Consider the following 26,056-nt stretch of genomic DNA (forward strand, 5'->3'; position numbering starts at 1 on the left):
CTTTCTGTTTTCAGTAAAGTTTGAGAGGAGCCCCTGCAGTCTTTATAGAGTGCTGAAGGCAGAGAAGCACTTTGGCAGTTTGGAGAGAGACAGAGAGAGAGGCTACAGAAATGCAGAGAGAGGGATGCGAGTGTGGTAAGTCCAATTTTTGCGCGCAGTGAAGTGTTTAGGCTTGTTTAAAACTTCCTTTATAAAGACGTCGGGCCTATGACACATCGGCAGTGACTCACTTCATTCATAAAAACACACACACGCAGACACACGCTCTCTCTCCCTCTCCCTCCTCTCTCGCTCTCTCTCGTCCTCTCTCTCTCCCTTTCCTCCTCCCCTCCCTTCTGCCCTGTCTCCCTTTGCGAAACTTTAAAAAAATGTTCCGTTGTTTTTTTTCTTTCCTCTATCACTTTCTCTCTATCCTATCCTATCCTATCCTATCCTGTACTGTCCCTATCTCCGGCACTTCCTCCGTCGCATCTCGCTACCTGCCCCAATCAGTCGCATCTACCTCTTTCTATCTTTCCATCGCCAAATCTCTTCCCTCCTAACTCTCTATCACTGCAGATGTTTTAAAAAGCCCATTGTTTTCATGTGTATCAGCATATCTTATGTAACCATGTATCTTTTCAAGCCTCTACACTCTAGTTTTACCTGTCCTATCTTTTTCTTGCGTGCTGGTGTGTTTTTGTGGGGTTTTTTTTCCTGTTATACTTCAGGGTGAAATGTCACAGAAATTGTGCTCCTGCTTGTGGTTTAGGCTACACATGTCACATTCCCAGTACAGTATTATGGTTAATACCTTTTAGCAAACACCTTTTTATCCTGTATTTCTTTTCCTCCTTTTTTTTTTTTTTTTTTTACCCCTTGCTATTTTTTTCAGAGCCCCTCTTGAGACAGCAGCCTGTTATTTCCACAGCCCCCCCACCCCCCTCTCTTTTTTTCACTTCTTCTCTCCCTCTCCAGGGTGAAGGAAAGAGTGAGAGACTACGGATAGGAGCATGAGAGGTGCTGTCCAGACCAGAAGGGGCCTCTCAAAGTGTTGCATAGAAACGGTGAGCGGACACACGCCACAGGAGTGTCGAGGCGGTGGTGGGTTATTTGTGTTTGGGTCAACATCGTATAGAGACAGATGCACGTGGATGTGTCACAGAAAGGAGGATTCAGCTCTAATAAACCAAAACAGTCTTTTTCTGGCACCAAAACGCACATGCTGATGCATGCAGAAACATCACAGACTCACTACTCCAACTTGTTTGTGTCTCTCTTTCGTACAAACACACATACACACACACACATACAGAGCGGGGCAGCCTGGAAACACTCAGTCAGGTGCAGTAAAGCGTGGCCCACTGTTGCAAAAGGGCAAAAATGAGTTTCCAGTCATCACATTTGGGACAGCTAATGCATCATACTGTACACACACTGTAAATTAAATCACAAGGGAATCTCACTCAGACATACACAAAGGGAGGGAAAAAGGGAGAGCGCGAGAGAAGGAAGGAGAGACGGGAGAGAGAGCGGGGAAAAGGAAGAAAGCGTTTTTGAGTCTGGGTGTGAGATTAGGAGACCCTCATTCACAGACATACACTCATGGTGTGGTTAGAAAATAATTAGTGGTGGGCTTTGTATGCGCTCACTTGCACACTCATGCACATATACACACAGAGTTGCCAGTCCGGCGGTGGGCCTACACAGACAAACAAACACCCTCCAAATGATGAGGGCCCGGTGGCAACGAGTGGGTGGCGGAGTTGTTGTGGTGAAAAAGGGTCATGCTCTGTTTTCTCGGGTCAACAGTAGAAAAAAAAGCAGGGAAAGGAGGAGAGCAGGGGGGAAGGAGCAGAAGAAATAGATGAGTGCGGTTGGACGTAGGGAGATATTGACACACTCGCTCTTTTTAATTTCCCACATCAAAGGGACGTTTGAAGACACAGCTGGGGAGAGAAGAAAAGAAAGAGTGAAGTTAGTCACTCTCCCTCATTCCCTCTCTGGGCTGCCTCTTATGATGGGGGTCTCCTGGGTGGTTCTGAAGCACTGTTAGGCCATCCGCCAGCACTGATCACTCACACACTATGACACAGGGAGTGCGTCTGTGTGCGTTTGTGCACGTGGGAGTGTGCACACGTGCATCGATGTCAGTGTGCAAAGTTAAAAAAAAGAAGAGAAAAAGCTCTGTATCTTTGTTTAGACATTCGCTTTTCGTGTGTGAGAGCGAGCACAGAGCGGCGCATGTTGGAAAAGGGGGAATCCAGGGTTTGTGTAAATGGGTGTGCATACAGTATATGTGTGTAATTATGGGTATGCGGTGGTACAAGTGCGGTGTCTGTATAACGTGCATGAGCATTTGCGTGCGCGTCTGTGCGTGAGAGTGTGTTTGTGTGTGGCCTTCATATGCTACCCATTACATCACCAATCTGTGTAAACCACCACAGGAGGAGAAACAGAGTGAGACACTCAGACTACGACCTCAAAGACATCAGAGAGGAAGGGGAACCTGTGACAGAGCCTGCCAGCCTGCCTCGCTGCCAGACAAACTTTACTCACACAAGCTTCTCTCACTTCGCCCGTACTTTACACTGGGTTTGCTGTGCGCCATGGCATGTACTCGCACTTCTATGCTTTCTTCGAATCACTCGAATGCCTCACTCACTTCTCTCACATTTTGCTTCGTTGCTAATCCACACAGCTGCTCAAATCATTAGTCATTTAAAAAAGAAAAAAAAAACCCATCAAATTCAGGAGTGTGTGTATTTTTGTAACATCCTGCAATAAACTGACAGGGAAGAGCTTGAAGAGTAGATCTTGTAATGTGGGATTTTTTTGTTCAATGTTTACTTTAGTGTGCTTTGTGGTTGTACTTTGATTATGAGAACAAATACCAAATCAGCCCATTTTGTTAATGTTGGTTTTCCCATAAATGTTTATTGCCATGGGTCAATATCCAGGTCCAGGTGGATGAAAAAGTAGTCTTTGTGGATTTTAGGGTTACGTCTCATGTTCTGCTTGCCTCAGTGTCATAAGTAAACAGTGAAGACGCTGGCCGTGACGCAACTCTGCTTCGATGGTAAAAGGGATTATGGGAGAAGAAGTAGTAATAAATTCACCATTTTTATGTTGCGCCCTCATTTCCTCTTGGGAATTCCAACGGGGCCTGAAAAAACAAACCCGGAGATTACGTTCAAAGGGGAAACCAAATGTCCGACCCGTTACTGTTAATATTTACCCTCCTATAACAGTACGCTTTCAAGTTTCCCTGTGACCTCCTCAACCTCCTGTCTTCTTCCTCTTTCCTCTGCCATTCTGTCCTTCATTCATTTTCTCCAGCTCGCTCCCAGTTGGGGGACTCCAGCGGGGTATCCTATCCTACCTACCACTATCACTGCTCCATCCCGCTTCTTTCCTCCGCTTAACCCCTCTTACTGTACCTCAACCTACGTCAGAGAGCGAGTGAGTGTGCTAATAGTTCTGGGGGGAAAGGAGAAATAGTGACACACAGAAAGGGGGCTGCAGTCATTGGGCTATAAAGTGATGTCTCTGACTTTCTTTGTCCATGTCAAAGATCAGCTTTAATGTGCTCTTGCGCTTTTTAAAAAAACAGCTATCAGACAGAAGGGGCTTCTTTCAAGTCCCCACATCTCTGTGCCACTGGCAAGCTCTTATTTGAGAAAACTCCCTGCAGACGCGATTTACAAATTACGCGTGTCAATTGCTCTCTTCCTTTTCCATTCGAGCAGCCCACTCAAGACAGATATGGCTGTTGTGCATCTGCTGCTTTGCCTTTTTTATTCGCCCATTAAAGGAGCATATTAACCAGCATCATTATGGCAGGTTTCCTCCGCTGGCTTAGTTCACAGAGCCGTGCAAAAGGGCAGGATGCAGTGATGAAAGGGAGAGCATGAAGCAGACGTCTCTCCCTGGCAGAAAGTTGGGGAGCCAGAACGTTTAAATCAACTCTCTATTAAGCACACTTTTACAAGGGTCATTTTGTTTGGAAACCAAACTCTATGGTATGTGACAAAACACAGTGTATGTGTGTGTGTGCATGTATGTGTAACCGGCAGACTCAACCGAAACCCTCTCCCTCGCTGACTCTGTGTTGCTCACCTGCTCACGTTCACCACCTCCCCAGCTCACTCTCACTGCTTCCAAGCATTTATGCGTCTGCCAGTGAGGAAATCGCGAGCTGAAGGAACAGGTCACAGAAGGAGTACAAGAAGGAGAAGACGAGGGGCGGGAGGGGTGGTGGGGTGTACAGCAGGAAGTAAGCAACCCACGCACAAGGAACTTTTTACTGTGCAAACACTCTTTCCATCTACCCTGCTTGCTTCCTTCATCTCAGACTGGTGTTAATACACTGGAGAGCCCAGGCCTGTCTCAGAGCTCCCGCTTTCTCCTCCGGTTCTCCCTCCCGCTCCTCTCACTCTCATTCTCAGTCGCCTTAAACATTCTTTCCTCTCCTGTCATGGTGTGTCCTGTCTGCGTCCCGCTCCCTCCTCATCTCTTCCTCCCCTCAAAGTGCTTCCCCTCAGCTCCCCCTCGCTTTCTCTTTCACTCACTCGCTACCTTCCCCTTCACCTCTGATCTCCCTGTTTTCTATGACAGTGCAGAGAAAGATCCGTGAAATAGTGCTCGAGCAAATTTTTATTCACCAGGCCGACATATCACTCCACCGCTGACTCCATGCAGAGGTTTGTTTGGGTTTTTTTTTTTCAAGTAAAGGAATAAAAAGAGGGGAGTGAAAGTGAAGCTCCTATTTTTGGTGCATTCCTTGGTGCCTGCAGAGTAGTTACCCCAGAGACCTTACTTGTGCATTCGCTGTGCTGTCTCTTTGTCAGGATTGCACCACTTCTGTGGTGAGTTACTACATCTATGTGAGATGTGTACTCAATCAAAGCTGACCACTACTTACCGGCGCGCCGTGCGTCTGCGTCAGTCACACATTCAGCCTGTCGTCGTGTTATTCTACGGAAGCTGAGAGCTGCTGACAAACACACAGAGGAAACTGGGAAGGGTGTAAGTGAATGTGCGGTGGTGGGGGAGCGGGGGGCAGCAGAGGTTGCTGAGACGATGGGGAAAGAGTGAGGGGCGCAAGCAGACAAAAGCAAGAGGACTTGCGTGACGTCACAGTTTACCCTAGAGAGCAACTTTGTCAACGTGACATGACCTTAGTCACACTGGGGGAGGCGGGAGGATGCCCTTTTGCAGACAGATGGACAACTACATACACATTGACACATATGCTTACGTCTGTTCACACCAGCATTTAAAACTATTTATAGGCCACTATCCCCTTTAACCTGACAAGGTCCGGCTGTTTCTCTGAATGCTGACGCATTTCAGGTCCCTTCATCACTTGCCATTCATTAAATTAACGCTCATTACACACTGACAATCGTAAATCAACCTCCCACAACAATGATAGCAGATAACACAACTTATAAGAGAGCACATGGGCAGCTCGTTCTCCTGAACACTTCCTGTGCGTCAGCCATAGAGAGTGTGTAAATTTCATCATAACTGAGAGCAAACACAGGAAAGGAAATTTCATATCCGCATGTTGTCAATGTCTATGTTTTGAAGCAGAGTACGTAAAGGGATTGGGAGCCGAGCACAACTGGTTTAGAAGCAGAGTATATTTGAAAATGTCTGGAAATCAAGAAAGACTTCTCTCCACATTCAGTAGGCTGCGCTTTGACCGCACAGGGAGGGGAGGTGGACCTCAAGTTCACTGAAATGTCAACTTTGGTTTGAAGTGACTTTGACTAAAAGCAGTGCAAACACAGCACAGAAGATACACTGTCGTCCGTCTTAGATTCAAATTTCAGCGGTTGTTGTGTTGCTGTTTGTTTTTCTTCTCTTTTCTCTTTTTTTGTGTATTCTCCAAGGAACAAAAACATTTACTGTAAATGTTTATTTAAAATGTGAACTGTCTATCTCTCATCCTTCTTGGACATGCTATCTTATCTCTGGAATAGTGAGAGTAAGATATGGAAGTAATGTGTTTGCGTGCATTCTTCTTAACCACCGTTATCATTATCTCCAGCTGACAAGTTTGACGGACATCTTTTCCTTGCACATCTGCACATCCCTGTCATAGCCCCCGGTGTCTCTCGAGTTTTATTTTCTTGACCTTTGTTCATCGTGGGAATGCAAAATAAAATAAATAAATAAAAAGCTCAGTTTAGGATGCAGTTTGAGAACAGCTTGTATCATTGAGGTCTATGACTAAGAGGAACGACATGAAAGTTATTCTAATCTCTCTATAATTGTTCAGAATGTTTATGTGCACTTTGACCCCCCTGCTGTTTCCAATTACCCATAAACTGCTCTTTCGGGAGACATTTAAATGCCTTGCATGTCTCCTTTTTTTCAATAACATTTTCTGAGTCAAGGACTTAGAAATGAAAGCTATCCAGAATTTTCTATTTTTGGCACAGAGTTCACACACATTGACAGCAGCCCCCCTCCACCACCACTACCCGCCGCTTCAATCTTTTTATGTCACCTCCTCCTTTTTCTCCCCGGCTCCTCATCCTCTTTCTGTTCATCAATCACACTGTCCGTCCTCATCAAAAGCAAACCCCTGGATGTATGAATGATGTTAGCTTGCATCAGCGCCTGCCTTGCATTGCAGACACCCTTGCGACTGGCTGGACCTCCAGCAATTCCAGGAAGTATGCTAAGAATGCAAGGAATGGCCCAGTGAACGATAAGTAGGAAATTCCCTGCAGTAGACTGGACTAAATGCCCAAAAGCAACCGGGGGCAAGGACATTCATCTGGGATAATAAATGACGATAAAGAGTGGGATTGGAGAAGACGGAAGAAGGAAATCTAGACTGACGTAGGTCTAGGCTTTGACTCTAAAACTGTGAACAAAGGCAGTGGCTTTATTAGGAGGCCGAGAGAGGGGATGAAGAAAAGGATGGGGCCATGACACACATAAAGAGACAAGAAAGGGACAGGAGGGGTTGGGATGACTGGATCGAGATAGGTGGGACACTAATAGGGAAAAGAGCAAATTAACAGAGGAAGAGGTGGATTTGAAAAAACAAAGTGATACCATGGAAAAGAATGACTGAATAAAGATAGCAACTACAAAGACGTCAATCAATCTATCGTTCATTGAAAGGGTGCTGAACGAGATCGAGAGCTGGCTGTGGGGCAGGAAGAGGGCGTTCAGATAGAGGCATGTCACAGGAAAGATAAAGCTCTTTAATCAGCCCTGATTGGGTGACTGTGACTGGGAAGAGGACACACACCTCACAGAAAGATTTCTTGCTGGTGAACCCTTCGGTTTGACTGACACCGCCTCTGTATGACTCACTCACCTGACTTTTTCTTGCCATCTCCCACGCAGTGGCATGTGCAGAGGCTTTCAAACACGGTTTAAACAGCAAGCGCAACATTGCCAAACCCTGATCCAGATTAGCCTCCCGTCTGTAGTGACCTACTAAAAGCGACTTTACATCAGCTTCTTCTAACGAGCCTACACCCCTTTTGTCTGGCTGCTGTTTTTCAGAACAGCCAGGTGGTAATTGTTTTGAGTTGCCAAATTGCGACTGGAGGGATTAGATTACCTACCACTGGGGTAGTACCCCCCTCCTTGTTTCCCCGTTTTCCCCGGATTACATCAGAACAGAAGCACCTTCATTTGTGAGTAAGCACATACCTCACAGATGCACGGGAGGCCAAAAACATGTCAGATGTGTTAGAATACAAAGGAGATAATGTGATATATATAACAGGGCAGGAAGTGTAAACAGTCCTTCCTGTGTATGTTTTTTTTTTTTTTTTATTCAACTCAATGGAAAGATAAGAGATGTAGAAGATGGTTGATGGGGATCTAGTTTCTGTTCATGCATGCTGGTGTGTGCCTGTATATGTGCTTCTGCATGTTTGCTTATTGTTCCTATCTGGCCTAAACCCAGTCTTTTCTGTATCCAGATCATAAATAACAACCTAGAAGGAAATGAAACATTAAAAAAACTCCCAAGGGTGTCTTATCTTGTATGACATTGATTCATTCCTGTAATATCATGATCATAGCATAGACCTTGGCCAGATATAATAACAAAATTGAGACAGATAAACAATATTCTCAGCCACAATCTGGGCTTTCTCTTTCAAAAGCTATGTATTAATTAATCTTCAAAGTAAGACGCATTCTTGCTTGACAAAGCAGGTCATTTAAATTGGCAGTCAGAAAATACTTTCCTAGACCAGGTCAACATTGTAAAGCTTAATGGAGACACAGTAAGTAAAGACCAAGATGAGATGAGATGAGAGCCAATACATGAGACTCCATTTGTACTTTATGGTGTGGTTGTGCAGGGTCGGGATTGGATCCAGTGAACATGGACAGTTATGCTTTTCTCTCGTATGTTAAGTTCAAAACCTCATAAAATGACTCGGTGCGGTTCTCTGGCTTTTCGACCCATCTGAAACAGCTGACACAAGGATGATAAGTGGGTGTGTGAGTTTTGAGGTGAAGCAGTGAAAGGCTCAGGCAGACAAGGAGGAGTTTTTCTTTTCTTTTTCTCATTAACTCCATTAAAAAGAACCCCTGGGAAGTTTGGACGACTGACAGCTGAGGTGGAGCCTGCGGCAACCAAGCAGGAGGGAGAGTGTTTTCATGTGTTTATGTGTGTGTTTTCCTTCACTCCTGGGACTTATATATATACATACATATATGTGGCTACAGGTCTGTCTCTCAGGCCCTGAGCTGAGTGTGATGGGGGTTCACTCAGGGGTATAACACCAGGCCTGGGGACGACCTGTGGAACACCCTCATTATCCTCCAGGCAGCGATGCTTTTGAGGTGTGGTCCCCCCGCCACCCTTCACCCCCAATGTGCCGAATCAGTGGAAGGCAGAAACCCAGAGAGTATCCCTGACACTAATATGGAAAAAAGCCTGTTTGGAGTGAATATAAGGGCAAATATTATTCTTCCTGAGTGTAACCACGGCGAGCACCTCTGACCTGGCAGTGAAAGTGCTGAAACAAAAAGCCCAAAGACTTTTTCTGCTCCATCAAAGCAGCGCTACATAAAATAAACATGGCCATCAGATTACCACGCTGAACACGGGGCCGCGTTAGCCCGCGCCGGCCGCCCTGCCGCCCAACCCCATGGCTCTATGGGAGTTAAGTGTGGGGTCCGCTCAGTCAACACCATGACGCAAAATGGAACAAGCCTCTGACAGAAGCCCCAGGCTGATGGAATAAGGCCCCTGCCCACAGTCCCCCTGGTCCGGGAGAAACATACTGAACAAGAACGAAAGCGAGAGAGAGAAGCAGGAAAACAGAAGGAAAGAAGAAAGGAGAAGAGAAGAGGTAGATGAGGGCATTTTGGTAAAGAGGAGAACACCACCAGTTCCAAATTTGTACCTCTCTCTCAAATTGAACAGCACGTGCATGAAGGCAAAAAGCTGCTTGAGAGAACCAGCAGCAGCAGGCTAGGACAGACAGCCGCCAGTGGAGAGAAGGCCGCGGCCGGGCAGGACAGGGCAGGGTAAGATACAGTGGTTGGTGGTGGTGGTTGTAGCTGCCAGAGAGACTGCGAGGCTTACCTGGCTAGTCCTACTAACAGTGGACAGCCTCAGCTCGGTGGATCTGACCTCACAGGGGTTCCTTTATATCACGGCCTATGCCTGTGTGCATTTGTGTGTAGGTGCATGCATGCGTGCACCCAAAAAAAAGAAAGAAGAAGAAGTTTATGTGTTTATGTGAGGAGTTCACGTTTGGGTGATGTAACTAGGAGAAAACAAATCTGTCCCTTGCGCTTTTCTCTTGGCCTTGTGGCCACTGAGGCTCTGCTGTCTAGTTCATCATGAGTCTCCCCATCACCAACCTCAGCTTCAGCCTGTCGTCTGTCTGCGTCTCACAGATGTCCCATCGAGCATCCCTGACCTTCTCCTCAGTTATCTCAAACCCCACACAGATTCTTACATCCCCCAGTCTGTCTTTTTTGTTGTCTCTGACAGGGACATGCACATTATTCCACTTTCAGCTGACTTCACGCTACAACTACTTTTAGTTTGCACTTGAACCTCGCAAGTCTCATTTCTTTGTCCTATATGAGTGATCCAGTAGTCAGCATTTTCTGCCCTTTTTGCCTGACATATGACCTGAAAAACCTTCTTATACTGTAGGCTTTAGGATGACGCAAGGCTCAGGTAAAGTGCTACCAGATCGCAAATAGATACTGACGCTGTGCCAGGTTGTAGCTGTTAGCGTTAAGTGTGAGAGCCACAGGCTTTTTCACTCCTGTGTGTACAACAATGAGCACAATCACTGTGGTCCACTGGGCCTCACACCAGCAGCATTGCGTTACCACCCGTGCCTCCCTACTGTTCTCCTTTTCTTTTCATCCTTCCCTCCTCTTCTCCTCTGACTCAGCCGTTTTGTAGGAAACTCCGTCCCTTTGAAGAAGGGAAGTATCTTTCATTACTCGACAGCAGGGAGAGAGAAAGAGATGATAGGGACGGAATAACTGCCCCATTGTCTTCACCCCCTCCCTGCATCCACCAATGATAATTGTGTTGGGCTAATTACAGAGAGCTGCAACAACAGGTGTGGGGCTGTGCACCTGGGTAAAGAAGTGTACTTAGTCCTTGTGTGTGTGTCAGACAGAATAAAAAGAAAAGAGTTGTGTGTCTCTGTGTGACTACGCAATTCTGGGAGAAAGTGGGGCTGACGTGCACAGTTTGTTAGTGATTGAGATCACAGAAAACCTTGTGTGTGTCACATCCTCACAAAACCTCACTTGTTAGTGATAGTACTCAGACACTGGTCACCGCATTGTATCACAGACTACTGTATTATCACACAATGAGCACGGACCTATACCAGTCTGTCTTCCATCTGTGTTTAATTATAAAGCTACAAACTACATCTGTATGGCATTACTGGAAAGTTTAAATTAGCACACAACGCAGTCTCACTCTCACTCATACGCCACATTGAATTTCAAATGAGAGTGATTACAATCACCTAATTGATGAATTTAACCACAGGGGGCTCCTCTCCTCATGATTCATATTCTATAACTGGTCTTTTTCAGTGGCATGTTTTTCAGTGTCGGCACAGTAAGAAAGCGGGGGGACAGAACCAGTGGCAACAGTAATGATGTAAGCAGGGGTCTCCCACGGGACTGATGTGTTTTTGGAAATTCTTTGGCTTTTTACCGTAAAGGAACTCATCTGAGAAGCTGACCGGAAGAAAGGAAGCCGTTTGGATGGACGCCAAAGGAGGAGCATGATAACTTTCTCTGAGACGTCACAGAGCTTCATTCTCAAAACAAAGAAAGTTGGGAACTGTTTTCTAAAGACGTTTGGCTGACCCCGCAGTTAAATTGACTGGATATTGCCAAACTGGAACAGACGCACTTTCAAGTTACTCACTCTCAATGATGATATCACCTGTCTGCTGTCTACTCATGAGAACTTCTTGCTGTTTTATGCTTAATGAGCTGGACTTTTTCTTCAGGGACCCAGGGGGATCGCACCACATTAATGAAAAAGGAAACCCTACACACCAGGAGTGAAAACTCACTCCTGCTTTTAAGTAACCAGCTTTGGTCTTTACAACAGCTTACCTTGGTAAAGGTAACCTTTGTGCGCGATGATCACAGTCTCATTTGCTCGCTGAGTCATGACCCCTGCGTAAAATGATGCCATTATTACAGGAAATGAGAATGTGCTTTGGATCAGTCGATAATGCAGTTGTACGGTCACCTCCTTAGTCAGGCAGTTCTACCTGCAGACTCATCGGTTAACCTACAAGTGGAGTGAGTCCTGCATCGCCACCTTGTGGAATGTTTCTTTGGTGTAGAAGCAAAGGTGTGTGCCAAGCCCCAGGGGCCCCGCTGTGGGAAACAAGCTTGTCAAAGACCAGAAACTGTAAGTCTTTTAGGCTAGAATTCAGCATTTTATTAAAAACAAGTAGTTTGAAAACATACACGGAAGCCAAGGAAAACAGCCATGTAAAGCACAACACTATGTTACCTAACAGACATGGGGTTTTACTCCTTGCTTTCAAACAAATCCTATAAAGGCATGCCAGAGCTAGTACATTTATTTAGCTAGACAATATCTAAGTGAATAAATGAGATGATATGAAGGTGTGAGGAAAACCAACAACCAGCCAATAAAAATACAGAAAGCACGTCCGGTTTGCATTATTTTCTGGTGTCCAGTTTGATGTTTTTGGTGATATCCTTTTTTTTTTTACTTCTATGAGACATTAATACAGAGACATATATGGGCTTCCTCAGAGCCGAGTCCTCTGATTGGCTGGGAGCTCATCCTGGTCGAGTCCCCACAAGAAGGTGCGGAGACGTGTAACTTCTTTTTGTAGCTCAGGGCTTGGGATTGGCTGGGAGAGGTCAAGGCGTGGTGTCTCATTTGGCAGGATAAGAGGAGGATGGTCCAAAAAGCTCTCAAAGATGTCTGAAAAATGAGAAAAGGTTGAGAAACAGTTTGCTTGACATATAATGCCACTATTCATTATAGTTATTAAATGTTCAATCATAAACCTTTTTGATTTATTACCTCCACTGAGTTCAGTGCCTGGCGGAGGGGCCCAGGATGCCGGTGGAGCTCTGCTGGGTCCCAGCTTGTAATGGGTGAGCAGGTGGTGCAACTGAGAAGGACTTAACAAAGCATGTTCTTCCTGTAGACTGGCCCAGGATGACTTGGAGATAAGAAGTTAATGGAGGAGATGTTAGATGGCATTCTAGGAGAGGGCTCAAAGGGCATGTTGCACATGCAGCTGTGTTACCTGGATGAGTCGAGTCTTGGGAATACACAGGAAGTTGACTGTGACTGACAGTTTCTTCATAAACTCTGAGGCGATGTCTCCTAATCCTGCCCCCTGTAGCCAGTCCAGAACCAGGTCTAAGTTTGTTCGGATCTGTACTGCTCTGGACCATGAAAACAGTCCGTCTGAAAAGAGGGGGAGAGGATGTTGGAGAAAACAGAAAAAACATTTGAAAAAAGCTAATTTTGTTTGTTTTATCAGAAGGAGTAAAGCGGTGAGTCTTCCTTTTATCCAAAAGGTCACTTTTATCATCTCTAGCTTCAGTTTTTACAAACTGATACCGTATTTATTGCTGAATTAACCACACAGGATTTCTTTGCCTTTCCGTGCCTTCTCACCTCTCTCCAGCAAAGTATTGAGCAAGGAGGTATTGGTGAAGAAGAAGAGGTAGCCGAAGGTTTGCGAGGTGAGCGGTGGGGAAAGACATGCCTCCCGTGACAGCATCAGGGAACAGCGATACACTTCCACAAGTCCAGCAACCTTGGGCGGCAAGGTGGACACATCATCTACCTCTTCTTCTCCTCCTCTTTTCTCTTCTCCCTCTGCAGCCTGAGCTCCATCCTTCTCTTTCTCCTTCTCCTCGCTGGAAAATGGGTTGGTGTCCAGAAGGGCTGGAAGAAGGGAGTACAGTGTCTTTGTGGACAGAAAGAGAAAAAAAAGTAAGTTCATTTTCATATTAAAAATATTATAAAAATCCAGAAACGATGGATGTTGAATGGACAGTATAAACTGGAATGAATTAAGTGGAATAAGATGATTTGTAGCAACACTCGAAGTGATGGCTATCACAATATTTTGTACAGGTCCAGATCTCTGACCTTGGTGACTTTTCCTCTAGCGCCATCATCAGGTTAAGCTTTTAATCTTGTGCTCATAAGCAAATGCACAGTTATACAACACTAATGACACTTCTGTTAAACTCACTTTCACTTTGTGCTAAATCGTAGATTGGATCATGCTGGGACTCTTACCGAAGATGACTAACATGCTAAAAATTACACCATCAACATGCTTGCATCGGCTTTCTGGACATGTTATCCTCTAGCATTGCTATTTCCATGTCAGTATGTTCCAATTCAATACAGGTTTTCCACACAAAGCCAAAAAAGTACGAATTCACAAATGAGTACATCCTAAGTATGGTCTCAGAATGCAATGCACAAAGGAACTGGAGGAGGTGCATGCAGCTGGAGAAAATTAAAATCAATTGTGGGTGGTGGTGAGCTTGTTCCAGAAAGGAACAGTTTTTATGTCTTAAGAAAGTAATTTGTGCTGTCTCTCGGTGAGGTTAAATAGAAGTGGCTATCCGGAGTTACCGTTTAAAAGGGCATGCAACATTACACATAAAATGGTAACGTTGATTTGTATGTGGACCGCTGTATCTGGCTTTTTTTCCACTTTACCTTGGTAAGGTGATACACACACTGCTGGAAGGTGTGCATAATGACATCATCCAGCTGTGCCAGAGCTTCTGAGCAGGTGTCCATATCAGCTGTCAAAACTGGATCCCCAGGGGCTTCAAAGAAACAATCATTATGATCAATTCCAGGCTCAGTGTCAGCTTTGATTTCTCTGTTTAGCTTTGCCAAATTCCTGTGCCAGCTTATACTTTTGATCTTCTAAAGGTTTTTTCCCCCCTTCTGTTGTTTTCCAGTTATTCTCACCTTCAAACTCCCACTCTTTCTCCATCACTTCTACTTTAACCTGGAAAAAGTTGAGGAGCTCCGTGGCATTTGACATCCAGAACATGAGAGGTCGAAGGTCAGATGACAGTTTCTGGACGTTTGGCGTGCTTATCTCTCCTTCTTGCTCTGTTGAACTGGACAACACATTTAAGTAATTCCAAAGTTATGTTTGCTATCAAGTATTGTGAACATTCCCCTGTCAGGTTTGTGTTTGTGCACTAAAAGCAAAACGCTCCATACTGAAGTAAAAATAGACTGAGTTATTATTATCTAGCTATATTCGAGACAATGCTTCCATCATACCACAAAAATTTACCAAAGACATAACAGCACAGGCATAAATGTATCATGAATCACTCAGCTGGAGATCTCTAAACAGAGGAAACATTACGTAGAACATAAATATTCTTACTTTTGCGTGGGATGCTTATCCCCAAATTCCTTAATGTTATCCTGCAAAGATAGTTGGAAACAGAAGAGACGAGACTTAGTGTGGGGGTGGAGGAGGGGGAGTGGAGTCTAGCCCTGCAGCCTGGACAGTTACAGCAGATTTTCCAGCGGGAGGGAAGTGACATCAGCCCATCCTCACTCCTGCTCACAAGCCAGTAGGCCACAATGAAGGGCATATGTCTGTCTGCTGGTTTTTCTGTCTGACTTAATGTGGCATTCTCAATCTGCCTACCTGAGGTTTATCTGCCAGACTTGTTTAAGTGTGGTCACGACCATACTGTCATTAAATATAAAAAACTTAACATTTGTTCCATAGATGAGCCATTCTCTGACTTCCTCCAACAAATAAATAATTCACACGTCACAGATATGATTATATATGTTGTATATTTTTTAATTACACAAGCAGCATGACTCTTTGGAAAGCAATGTCTCCCAGTTGGTCCATTAAGTTTGTCCAAGTTATCTTAACAGCTGGTGAATTGATGGCCTTGAGCTTTGGTCTAGAGACTCATGGTCTCCAGAGGATGAATCCTTCTGAATTTGCTGATCCTTTGAATGTTTTATTGACAGTAAGACTGAAAATGGAAAGACTGGAAAGATAAATTGAATTCAGGTGCGCAAAGTAGGTTTGAAATAGTAATAAGTAATTTATTTCAGTGGGCAACGGATATAAAAGAATACACCAACATGAATCAGCTCGCACCTTCTTTTCACTGGGAGGCTGAGATTGTTGTGTTTTAGTGACATATTTTGACACCCATCTCCTGACTTTTTATGTAATGCCATTTAAAGTTTTAATTTTGTCCAATACTTTGGTTTATGACCAGCAAATGCTAAATTGAGGATTGCAAAAACAAGATGTGAACAAGTAACAATACCAAACGTGACATCAAGCTATTGTTTTTGTTTGTTTGTGTTACTTACCCACACAATTTCTTTTATTAGATTGGCTGACTTGAGCAATATCTGTGGTAGGAGAGCAGGGTCCAGGTGTTTGGAGGCATGATCTATCATGATTGACAGGAGATAAGCAGGAGCTAAAGGCCCGCCTCCAGAGTCTGGAGAGGAATTTCTGGAGATGATCTCCTATGAGAAAAGTAAAGGATCAACACATATATGTATAAATAAAAGCTAGTTTATTTCGACTAGATAACTACAGTCAGACTATAAGAAGTCTGCTATTTTCCCTTCTTACCTGTAACAAGGAATCGGCGTGACGAGAATGGAATTTCAACACCGCCTCAGTGGAGCCCAGGTACTGCCTCAGAGCTTCCTGTCTGTCCACTAACCCTGAAGGGCAGCAGGTGGTGGAGGCATCAGTCTGCCATGGTAAGGTCAGTGCCAGCGGCGGAGGCGGAGTCACACGAGGGTCACGATACAAGAAAAGAAAGTGGTTCCCCAGACCAATCACATCGCCCGGCTTTAGGACCGTCTCCCTGTAAAGGGCCACTCCATTGTGTGTAACTGCACCTCCTCTGAAAGGTCGCATCAGGGCTGGGATAAAATTCATAAAATATTATTGAGTTTAAATTTACCCACCAGTTTATGACAGTCATGTCAAGGTAAATTATTCCCTGTGAACTAGCATTTGACAAAAATGGAGAGGAAGAATCCTCTTTTAACAGGAATAACATTGAAAACAATGATTGTGTCTTACTTTGGATGAGCAGTCTACCTTCTCTAGTTTTGTATTTTCTGCAAGAGAGTGCAGCAAGTCTCTAACGATGATCTGTGCCGGTGTACCTTGTCCAGTGGGTGTCTCTGGAACAGCGGAGTCTCTCCGGACTAGTAAGTGTCTAGCCAAAAGGTCAGGAGCAGACAGGAACGTGTCCACCTTCAGCGGCCTCTTCCCCTTCCTCTCTCTCTCTCTATCCTTCTCTCTCTCCCTTATTGTGGGTTTCCTTCCAAACACATGCATATGTCCCGACATGATGTACAAAACAAAATCCTACACAAAACACACAGTGGATCAGTGAGTCAGGGAGGTCTGTTATCTTTTAAGTGTTATGGTTTATATCAATCTTCTATCAGATGTTAAGCCAAACAGAAGGCAGTCGATAAGGAATGAAGTGTGTCACAGTTTGTTACAATGGAGACCTGTGTGAGGTCATTGTGTGAGATGAAGTGATGTACACAGGGGGGTTTTGTGCATTTGATGGATACATTTTCTGGCATTGTGCTGCTCAGAGGCTGTTTTGTGCTGGGTGGTGAATGGGAGAAGCGTGTAGAGGGATGGAAACCCTGATGGTATGTGGCGATTACAGACATGCAGGTATGATGTAATGCACAGGGTGTGTGCACGCGTGTGCACAGCTGCGCACATGAGAGCGCATGTCAACGAGTACGTTGCTGTTTATGTGTGTTTATGTGTTTACATAATGTACGTGTGCGTGGGTGTTGTTTGTGAGAATTTGTTTGGGCGATACCATCTGTCAGCATGTCTTGCCTTGCTCTGATCGTAACCCTGTAGCAACAGGAAGTAAGGCCGGTCTGTAGGTGGAAGGATCAGACTTTGTGACATCACTTCCAGGTCACAGCTGGAATAATCCTTCTCATCCTCTGCCGGCTGGTTTGTCCATCCAACCTTTCCTTCAGCTTTCGACGCCCTGATCTGCAGAAATGGTTTATGATCGTTAGAAGACCGAACGTGTGGTCAGTTCAGCTTCTACTTACTGCAGCCTTCTCTTTACCTCTCCTGGCTGTGGGTTGATCATGCTCACAATGTTCTTCCTGTCATGCACCCCTGCGCTGTTGTTAGGCCGGTTTCCAGAACCGTGGGGGTCGTTGCTGACGTGATTGCCTTGGCGACGTCGCAGACTAAGGTTCATGTCGCTGATGCTCCTCCTCAGCTCTGTGTTCCTTCCACGGTGACCCCGTTCGCCCTCCTCCGCTCCGCCACCTGATGACATCCTGCTCCGCCGCCAGCGCACACCTGTTGCCCAGACAACCCAAGTATCAATCAGCTTTGTCCTGTGCTGTGCATAAATGGCCAAATTTTTCTTTTCTTGCCACTGTACCTATCTGCTGCATCTCATACGTACCTTGGTAGTTCTCTCCCTCCCTCTCACGCTCCTTCTCCCTCTCTAACTCTTCTCTCTCATAGTCTTCCTTCCTTTGGATTTCAAAGCGCCGCTCAAATCCATCCTTAGGCCGCCACATGTCCACTAACAACAAAGGACATTCCCACGGGGCAACGCTTCTCCGGCACTCTGTCTCCCATTTGATAGCTCCATCTGGCTGCTGGATGGGCTTTCCAATGACATCACACAATAGGAAGTCTTCGGGGCTGTGTTTCTGGAGAACTAGAAAGTAATGGAGGAAAGGGGGAATGAGGGGGGGGGGGGGGTAATTATTTTTCCATAACACTGCTATTTATGTTTATATAAAGTCATTCCCAATTGGTAAAATTTTTTAAGCAAACAATTCTCAGTCATGGATCGCAGCAGAGGTCCAAATGAGCCAAAATTTCCCTTTCATACCTGCGTCATCTGTCTCCTCCCGCTCTCTTTCAGTGTAGCGCGTGATGACCTGGGCAATGAGTTGCCTGGCTGTGGAGTGTATGTTGGCCAGCAGGGAGCGATAATTGGCTCCACTGGAGAGTGCATCTCCATAGATTTTGATCAGGCCTGGGGCAGAGGAAGAAGCAGGGGGCAAGTAGTGGTGGGAGGAGGGGGCTGCCGAATGAGCCCAAACTTCTCTCTCCTTCTCTCCCACTGCCCGGTCCCGGTCACTGTTGGAACGCCCCCGTAAGAAGAGATGGGAAAGGCGCTTAGCACGGGACTGGGGTGCAGCAGGCCGCGGCCTGAGGAAGGCCGGGGAAGGAGATGGGGATGGGGTAGGGGAAGCCAGCGAGGGGGTGGAGTTAGAAAGGGAAGAGGAAGGAGCAGAGGGGGCCTCGTGGAGAGAGGCTGCGTCAGAGCTGGTAGTCGACCTGGAAACAACAGAGGAGGGAAGACAGATGGAGGAGAGAGGAAGCAGAAAGGAAGGGACAAGTCAGCTGTGAGTTATGACTGACAAACAACAAGGACTAAAATAAATGGAAGACATGAACACAAATGACAGTGGAAGTGAGATAAGATAAGATCAATACACAAACTAATTCTACATGCAGGACACAAGTTAGAACAAAAGTAAAGATTAATTTAAAAAAAGCGAATTAAAGAAGTTTAGACCGACTTGACAGAGAGCGCGCTGGGCCAACGACCACCAAGCTTTGCAAAGTGTTTCCTGGGGGAGTTGATCCACAAACCCACTGGGAAATGGAGTTTTCTGAATCGAGGACTGCCAGATCCCTCCATCTGACCGAGAAGAATTCAGATATTAAAGGGCAATTCTCTCTAAAATCAACTTAATAACCCATCTTTTTATAAGATATATAAACATTAGGTTTCCCTTAATAATGTTTCTCCGCACCATACCAAAGGCTGTGTGTCACCAGTGCCAGGATATAAACAATATAACAATGGAATGATGTCAACCTTCAAAAATATCAACAGGATACCTACAGCAGGTTGTCAACATGGTAAAAACAAATGAAAAGACATTAGCCCTCCCTACAGCCCCCGAAAATCACAGTGTGTTTTCCTATCCTCAAACAGGAAGTGTGTTTTGTAGGACTCAGGTCCAGCTGTCGCAGTGACAGGGAAAAACCCACTCCAAAGGTCACTGCCTGTCCAATTCTCTGTAACACTTCTATTTAACTTACCATCACAATTTAGGATAACATGTTTTCTTTTAGCTACGATTAGAATTTTGAGATAAAGGCTAGTACTGTGTTGAAAATGAGTTCCTTTTTAAAGTTGTTCCCTCAGACAGGCCATTTCTCGACATGCGTCCACACCTAAAATCTGTTATTGGTATTCTAGGCAGAAAGGCCTCCTCTCCTAGAAAACCACTTTGGGATATTTTCACAGAATTCTAAATACTACAAGAAAGAAATTACTCAAATTATTTGGTTTTGAACAAACTTACCCACAGTTACTTCAAATCCTTTTTATAGTGTGTTTTGATTATCCTTTGCCACCAAAATGCCAGTGCGCAGCTTAAAGTACCCTAAAAAATGTGCGCTCGTCCTTCTCCTCAGGATGAAAATCCATTTTCTAAAGGCCTCGGCTCCTTAAAAATGTACAAAGGCATCTTTAATTCGAATAATTCTTTTTTCTTCTGTTAAAGAAAATGTCCCTTTTCATTAGTTTTTTACTCTAAGTGGCTGCTACCTCCCTCTCTCTGGCTCTCGGGCACTCTGGGTCTATAGATAGAGAAACCAACCCATTGTTCTAAGTGACAGAATTTCCTTCCTTTGCTTTGGACAACACCTATATCCTGACTGAGTGAGAAAGAGAGGCAGAGATTGGTAGAAGTGAGAGAACGGTAAATTTACACACACAAACACACACATGGGTGTTTGGCACCCTGTTGGGAATATAATATACTGTATTGTACTCTGCACAAAACAATCTCGATATCTAACTTTTTGCCCATCTGAGTTAAATGAAAATGTCACAGAATAAAGCTAAATTATATGAAAAAGCCTTAATGGGTTTAAAAGACTATTTTTGATTTAAATCAGGTACTGTGACGTGATTTATGATGAGAAAGACTATCACAGTGCTCAACAAAATGCAAGGAAGTTTGAAGTTTTGCTGAAAAGAGGATGAAGGAAATGCACACAGTGAGACAGGAAGCTAGAGCGAGACACCTGTGATCTTTGACCTGGTCTTCAACAGGAAGATGTTGATGGAAAGAGAAAGGACACTGTCACAGTCATCATAAAGGGCTAATAAAGTTTGTCCCATTACAAAGACTCCTCCACCATTTCCAAGTTCTTACAATGACTAAAAGAGAAAATAATATATTACTTATGATTAAATGTTAAAATTTCCTGTTATTGTCACTACCAATGAAGTGATATGAAAATTTCGTATTGTTTGTGAACCAGAGGAGTACTGAATGTATTACCAATGCTCACCGGTCACTTCATTAGGCACACCTGTCCAACTGCTTGTGAGTGCATGTGGTGATGATGTTCAAACTGAGCATCAGAATGAGGAAGAAAAGGTGAAAAGGGGGTTAAGTGATTTTTAATATTTCAGAAGGTGTTGATTTGCTGGGATTTTCCCACACAACCATCTCTAGGGTTTATAGAAAATGGTCCAGAAAAAGAGAAAATATCCAGTGAGCAGCAGCTCTCTGGGTAAATGGTAATGGTAAATGGACTGATTCTTATATAGCGCTTTTCTACTCTCTCAGAGCACTCAAAGCGCTCTATACAACATGCCACATTCACACCCATTCTCACAAGCACTTTATCTATACTTAGTGCTATCTAACTACATTCACACACATTCATACTCCGATGGATGCATCGGAGAGCAACTTGGGGTTAGTATCTTGCTCAAGGATACTTGACATGCAGACTGGAGGAGCCAAGGATCGAACCACCAACCTTCCGATCAGTAGGTGACCTGCTCTACCTCCTGAGCTACAGCCACCCATCCTTTGCTGCCTTCTTGTCAGAGGTCGAAAGAAAATGGCCAGACTGCTTTGAGCTGATAGGAAGGCACTAGTAACTCAAAATAACCCCCTGTCTCAACCAAGATATGCAGAAAAGCATCTCTGAAAGCACAGCATGTTAACCTTGAAGCAGAAGAGCCACAGCAACAAATCACCACAACACGTGCCACTCCTGTCAGATAAGAACAGGAAACTGAGGCTACAGTTTACAACAAAATTAGAACACAAAAGATTGGAAAAATATTGTTTGATCTGATAAGTCTCAATTTCTTCTCCGACATTCATGGTAAAGTCAGAATTTGGTGTAAAGAACATGAAAGAACACCTTGTATCAATTGTTCATGCTGTTGCTGTTGCAATATGGCAGATGTTTTCTTGGGACACTTTAGACCTTTTAGTACCAACTGATCATCATTTAAACGCCATGTCCATGTCTATCCTATTAAGACGCCAGGTCTACCCACCTTCTGATGGGTGCTTCAAGCAGGATAACACACCTTGGTCATACCATCACAAAGGTCAAATCATCTCAAACTGGCTTCTTGAACATGGCAATGAGTTCAAGTGTACTCAGATGCCCTCCACAGTCAACAGATCTCAAGTAGAGCACCTTTGTGATGTGGTGGAACAGGAGATTCACATCACCTATGTGCAGCTGACAAATCTGCAGGATCTGTGTGATGCTGTCATCACGATGTGGACCAGACTCTCTGAGGAATGTTTCCAGCACCTTGTTGAATCAAAGGGAGCCCAACCCTAGCAACATATAAGTATTGAAGTATTTAGTGCTTATATATGCAAGATATCTAAGAGCAACCAAGACATTAAAAGAAGAAGACGTCACCAAAAAAATAAAAAATAAAAGAATAATACTGGGTTAAGCTATGCTTTGAAAAATTTGCTCTTAATAGGTTACACATTTTCTTCTGTTTATCATGTCACAGTGTCGGAAACTCTGGGAGGGGGCAGCAAAAATATTGGTACAAATTAAGAGCAGAAACACAGGAATGTATCTGATTTTTTTAAGGATATCTGGGGTCTGGCATTGATTTAATCTGAGGTCTAAGTGACTTAGAACCAAACAGCCTTAAAGGCAAGAAGGTGAGGTCATCTTTTGATCCAAAATCTGGAAATATTATGTCGCAGAATGAAAACCACCGCTTTCCCTCAAGCAGCAACAAATCCGGAGGTCACACGGGGGGAAGCAAATAAATAAATATATAATAAACTTCTTCTTTGACCCTTGACACTTCTTCTTTCGCTGTATGTTAACTTTTTACCTCTGAAAAAACATAAATACAATTATTATACAAATATGTGACTGTTAAAGATTAAACGCTGTCGTAAATAAACAGGACGGATTTGATTACGGCGATATCCCAGCGTGCCTTGCGCGTCGGGGAGGAAGGACATTTTTTTCTAGAGAGGACACGTTGAAGAAGCGTCCCAAGGTTAGCTATTCATAACTTCGTAGTATGCTGTTCTTCTAACCTTAACTTTTTGAACCTTTAAATGTGTCTTTCCAGCGTTTCTTTGACGGTTAAAACGGTTTAAGTGCTGCGTGTTAATTACGGCCGTATACACACAGATTAACTCGTTAGCTTTGAGCTAACGGCTAGCGATAACCTATTGCCTGAGTTATTTTGTCTGATTACGTTGACTGGGCTCATTTGTATATCGACCTGTGTGTTTATGACAATAGATTTATATCCTCAAAACATGTAATTTGTGTGTATCTGAATTAGTAGCAATGAGACTGTAAACGTCTAGTAGCTCGGTTAACTAACGTTGTTCTCTCTGTGATAGCTAACACTAGTTAAATGTCTCGTTTGTCTTACACCTTTTTATTCCTGTTTCCCCTGCAGGCTAACCTAGGCCGTGCCCTGTTTCAACATCGTTTAAACCTCCCACTGACTGAAGGATAGAAAAATGGCCGAAGCCGTGTCAGATAAGATCAAGAACTACAAGACGGCTCCGTTTGACGCCCGATTCCCAAACACCAACCAGACCCGAAACTGCTTCCAAAACTACCTGGGTGAGGACTGCTGTGCTGTGATCACACATTATCATACATTAACCTGACCAGAACTGTCTTAACACAACAGGACATGCACTTCAGATGCGAGTATGGGGCTATTTTTAGTACTGTGCAAAAACACTTTTTATTTATTTACTTTGTGCTATGGAAATGGAAAATGTGAGCAGTTCATTGGAACATGTAAACAAACATGGAAATACAGTATTTAAGGTAAAAAAAAAAAAAAGATACGCCTTTCTTTCCTCCCATATGTCCCTTGTTGACAGTCGGTCCAGATGCATCTGTCAGGTCATTGCTTAATGTTTCCTTTCTTAAGGACATGATACTGGTCATTTGCTGTAGAAAATAGCAGAAAACTTAAAAGGTCTGGTTCTTAGATGTAACTTAAAAAATGGGAATCAGTGACTGGTGCTAGTAACAAAGTGCCAAAAATGCAATCTGAAATTGGTTCTTTGCTGAGTTGTTATGTGTGGATGCAACACTGGTCCCTCCCTTGACCTTTTTAAGGCTTTGATAGGTCAGTGTTAGTTGGCTAAACAAAGAAACCAAAAAAATATTCCTCTGGAAATATTCATGTACAAGGACTGGACTAATAATGAGCGAAAAACAGCCAATGTCAAAAGAAACTTTGAAATGTCTTCAGAAAGGCTGCAGAACTGTTACTCAAGACAACTTTAAAAACGACAAAGTCTGACTCCTTGGAAGCAAAATATAAATAAATGGAGGGGGAGAGACTGATGACTGGAATTGGTACTCTTAATTCATGCATAATTTTCAAACTTCCCTATATGAGCCTCACAAAGTATATATTATAAAGCCCAATGTTACAATGTAACACAATCCATCCCAAGTATAATGATACGCTATATGTTATACTTGGATTGCTATGTTTTTTTTAACTGATATGTAAAAACCAATTTCTTAGCGATTAAGTACTTAAATTAATCCTGAAAGGATTTTTTTTAAATGAAGAGCTAGTATGTTGAGTAAAAGATACTTGACTTGGTGACAAGACCGCCAAACATTCTTTAAAAGTTCACTCGCTCTCAGATAGGGACTTTAAACCTTTTTGTAAATAAACCATAACAAAACTTTACTTAATATTAACACTCTAACCTGACTGTTTTCTGGCTGTTATCTTTCTGTGTTTCTTCTCTTTTTTTCAGATAAATGTGTTAGATAAAAAAAAAAATAGATAAAAATCAGTGCAATAACAGCAGCTGCTGCACTGGACAGACAATAGGTATTGTTATTCAGGAAGTTGAAACATATCAAACAAATCCTGAAGAGAAGCCATTGAGAAGGACAAAAAAGACATATTCCCCTCCTCCAAGCATTCAGTGTTCATATTAGGTACTTCAGCAAATGTAAACACCAGTTCATTTTAAAATGTTTTATGTAAACAGAAAAGCTTTAACCTGTTTTCACAATGAGCTCTTAGTTTTGCTTCATGCCGGTACTATTTGTCTTCAAGAAGACTTTTATCATTTAAGTAAACCCTGTACCCTTTTTGTTCTTGCAGACTTCCACAGGTGCAACAAAGCTCTGTCAGCCAAAGGCCAGGAAGTTTCTCCATGTGAGTGGTACCAGAAGGTTTACAAGAGCCTCTGCCCTATGAGCTGGGTAAGTTTAAGAAGAAACTGCAGATGTCTCTGACTGCCACAGTTTGTTTCCCTGTACTTCCACTTTTTTTTTCCCGAATGACTGTTCTGGAGTAAACAGGAGTTTGGGGCTCTTTAAGCACATTAGGCTTTTGCGTTTCATCACATTTACCGTTGTGACACAAAGTTCTCACTGCTGCATGTGTTGCAGTCAAAGCTGGAAACCTTGTTTGCAGTTGATGTTTTGAAACAGTTTCTACATCACATGTAACTTGTGTGAGACTGTTGTGTCTTATCACCATTTCCAAGGCTAAGAATGCTGCTGGTAGGCGTAAGTTACACTTAAGCCTCATGTTTTCTTTAATGTCTTCTGCAGGTTTCTAAATGGGATGACCAGATAGAAAACGGAAGTTTCCCTGGAAAGATCTGAACTAACCCGTCATGACAGGTGGCTGCAGGACTATTACTTGCAACCTCTTTCATCTGCCTACAAATGTCTTTACAACTGTTACCCTTTCATTATTAGCACTGGTCTTACAAACTAAAAACACGCACAACAAGCGCCGTTTTAAAGCTTAAACATGTGTTTCCTGCCTCTGTTATAAACTGGTCTTTGGTGTGGTTGATTTAATAAATACCAGTGCAGCTTTATTTCAGGAAGTTGTTCAGTATTCTGCTGTCTTGGATTGACTTGTGAGTCACCAGAGAGCAAATAAATCAATTTCACAAATCAATTGAGTTCTTTTTTTCCCAACTGTAATTAAAAACGATCATGTTATTATCTAAAAAGTTCATATTCTTTTTATTATTTTCTCAGCATTTAAAATCAGTAAGCTGAATAAATTGAGTGTGCTCTTACAACTACCTTTTAGAGTGTAATTATATCTAAAATGTGAACACAGAAGTCAATAACCAATGAACAAAAATGCTCTAAATCTTTATCTGACAAAAACT

General features: G+C 43.6%; 2 protein-coding genes and 1 long non-coding RNA gene across 4 annotated transcripts; 2 read left to right on the forward strand and 1 right to left on the reverse strand.

Annotated features, from left to right (window-relative positions):
- The first annotated feature begins 21 nt into the window (after positions 1 to 21).
- Positions 22 to 14,550, forward strand: LOC146508421 (uncharacterized). 2 transcript variants are annotated; one of them, XR_014876842.1, is made up of 4 exons: positions 22 to 135; positions 958 to 1,046; positions 2,427 to 13,471; positions 14,467 to 14,550. It is a non-coding gene; the product is annotated as an uncharacterized LOC146508421 (long non-coding RNA). The 2 variants fall into 2 exon arrangements; XR_014876841.1 differs by having other exon boundaries at positions 958 to 13,471.
- rasip1 (Ras interacting protein 1) lies at positions 11,901 to 20,043 on the reverse strand. The gene is made up of 16 exons (XM_085177173.1): positions 19,922 to 20,043; positions 19,127 to 19,248; positions 18,430 to 18,881; positions 17,992 to 18,252; positions 17,641 to 17,882; positions 17,397 to 17,561; positions 16,694 to 16,898; positions 16,146 to 16,444; positions 15,875 to 16,036; positions 14,910 to 14,950; positions 14,477 to 14,631; positions 14,216 to 14,328; positions 13,151 to 13,445; positions 12,774 to 12,937; positions 12,545 to 12,686; positions 11,901 to 12,442 (listed from the first exon to the last, which is right to left on the reverse strand). The coding sequence occupies exons 2-16, from the start codon at positions 19,246 to 19,248 to the stop codon at positions 12,264 to 12,266; spliced, it is 2,997 nt and encodes a 998-aa protein (XP_085033299.1). The 5' UTR covers positions 19,922 to 20,043; the 3' UTR covers positions 11,901 to 12,263.
- A 2,740-nt stretch (positions 20,044 to 22,783) lies between these two features.
- cox6b2 (cytochrome c oxidase subunit 6B2) lies at positions 22,784 to 25,836 on the forward strand. Its single transcript, XM_085177183.1, has 4 exons — positions 22,784 to 22,914; positions 23,329 to 23,498; positions 25,024 to 25,124; positions 25,479 to 25,836. The coding sequence occupies exons 2-4, from the start codon at positions 23,393 to 23,395 to the stop codon at positions 25,530 to 25,532; spliced, it is 261 nt and encodes an 86-aa protein (XP_085033309.1). The 5' UTR covers positions 22,784 to 22,914; positions 23,329 to 23,392; the 3' UTR covers positions 25,533 to 25,836.
- The last annotated feature ends 220 nt before the right edge of the window (positions 25,837 to 26,056 follow it).

This window comes from Neolamprologus multifasciatus, chromosome 11, assembly GCF_963576455.1.
Source record: "Neolamprologus multifasciatus chromosome 11, fNeoMul1.2, whole genome shotgun sequence".
Lineage (NCBI taxonomy): Eukaryota > Metazoa > Chordata > Actinopteri > Cichliformes > Cichlidae > Neolamprologus > Neolamprologus multifasciatus.

Coding starts and splice junctions, on each gene's coding strand:
- cox6b2 (XM_085177183.1), top strand. CDS start 23,393: ATGGCCGAAGCCGTGTCAGATAAGATCAAGAACTACAAGACGGCTCCG. Junction 23,499..25,023: donor CTGCTTCCAAAACTACCTGG/GTGAGGACTGCT, acceptor TTGTTCTTGCAG/ACTTCCACAGGTGCAACAAA. Junction 25,125..25,478: donor GCCTCTGCCCTATGAGCTGG/GTAAGTTTAAGA, acceptor TGTCTTCTGCAG/GTTTCTAAATGGGATGACCA.
- rasip1 (XM_085177173.1), bottom strand. CDS start 19,248: ATGGAGGGATCTGGCAGTCCTCGATTCAGAAAACTCCATTTCCCAGTG. Junction 14,632..14,909: donor GATAAGCATCCCACGCAAAA/GTAAGAATATTT, acceptor TGTGTTGTCCAG/TTCAACAGAGCAAGAAGGAG. Junction 13,446..14,215: donor GTGTGTATCACCTTACCAAG/GTAAAGTGGAAA, acceptor CTGTCCACAAAG/ACACTGTACTCCCTTCTTCC.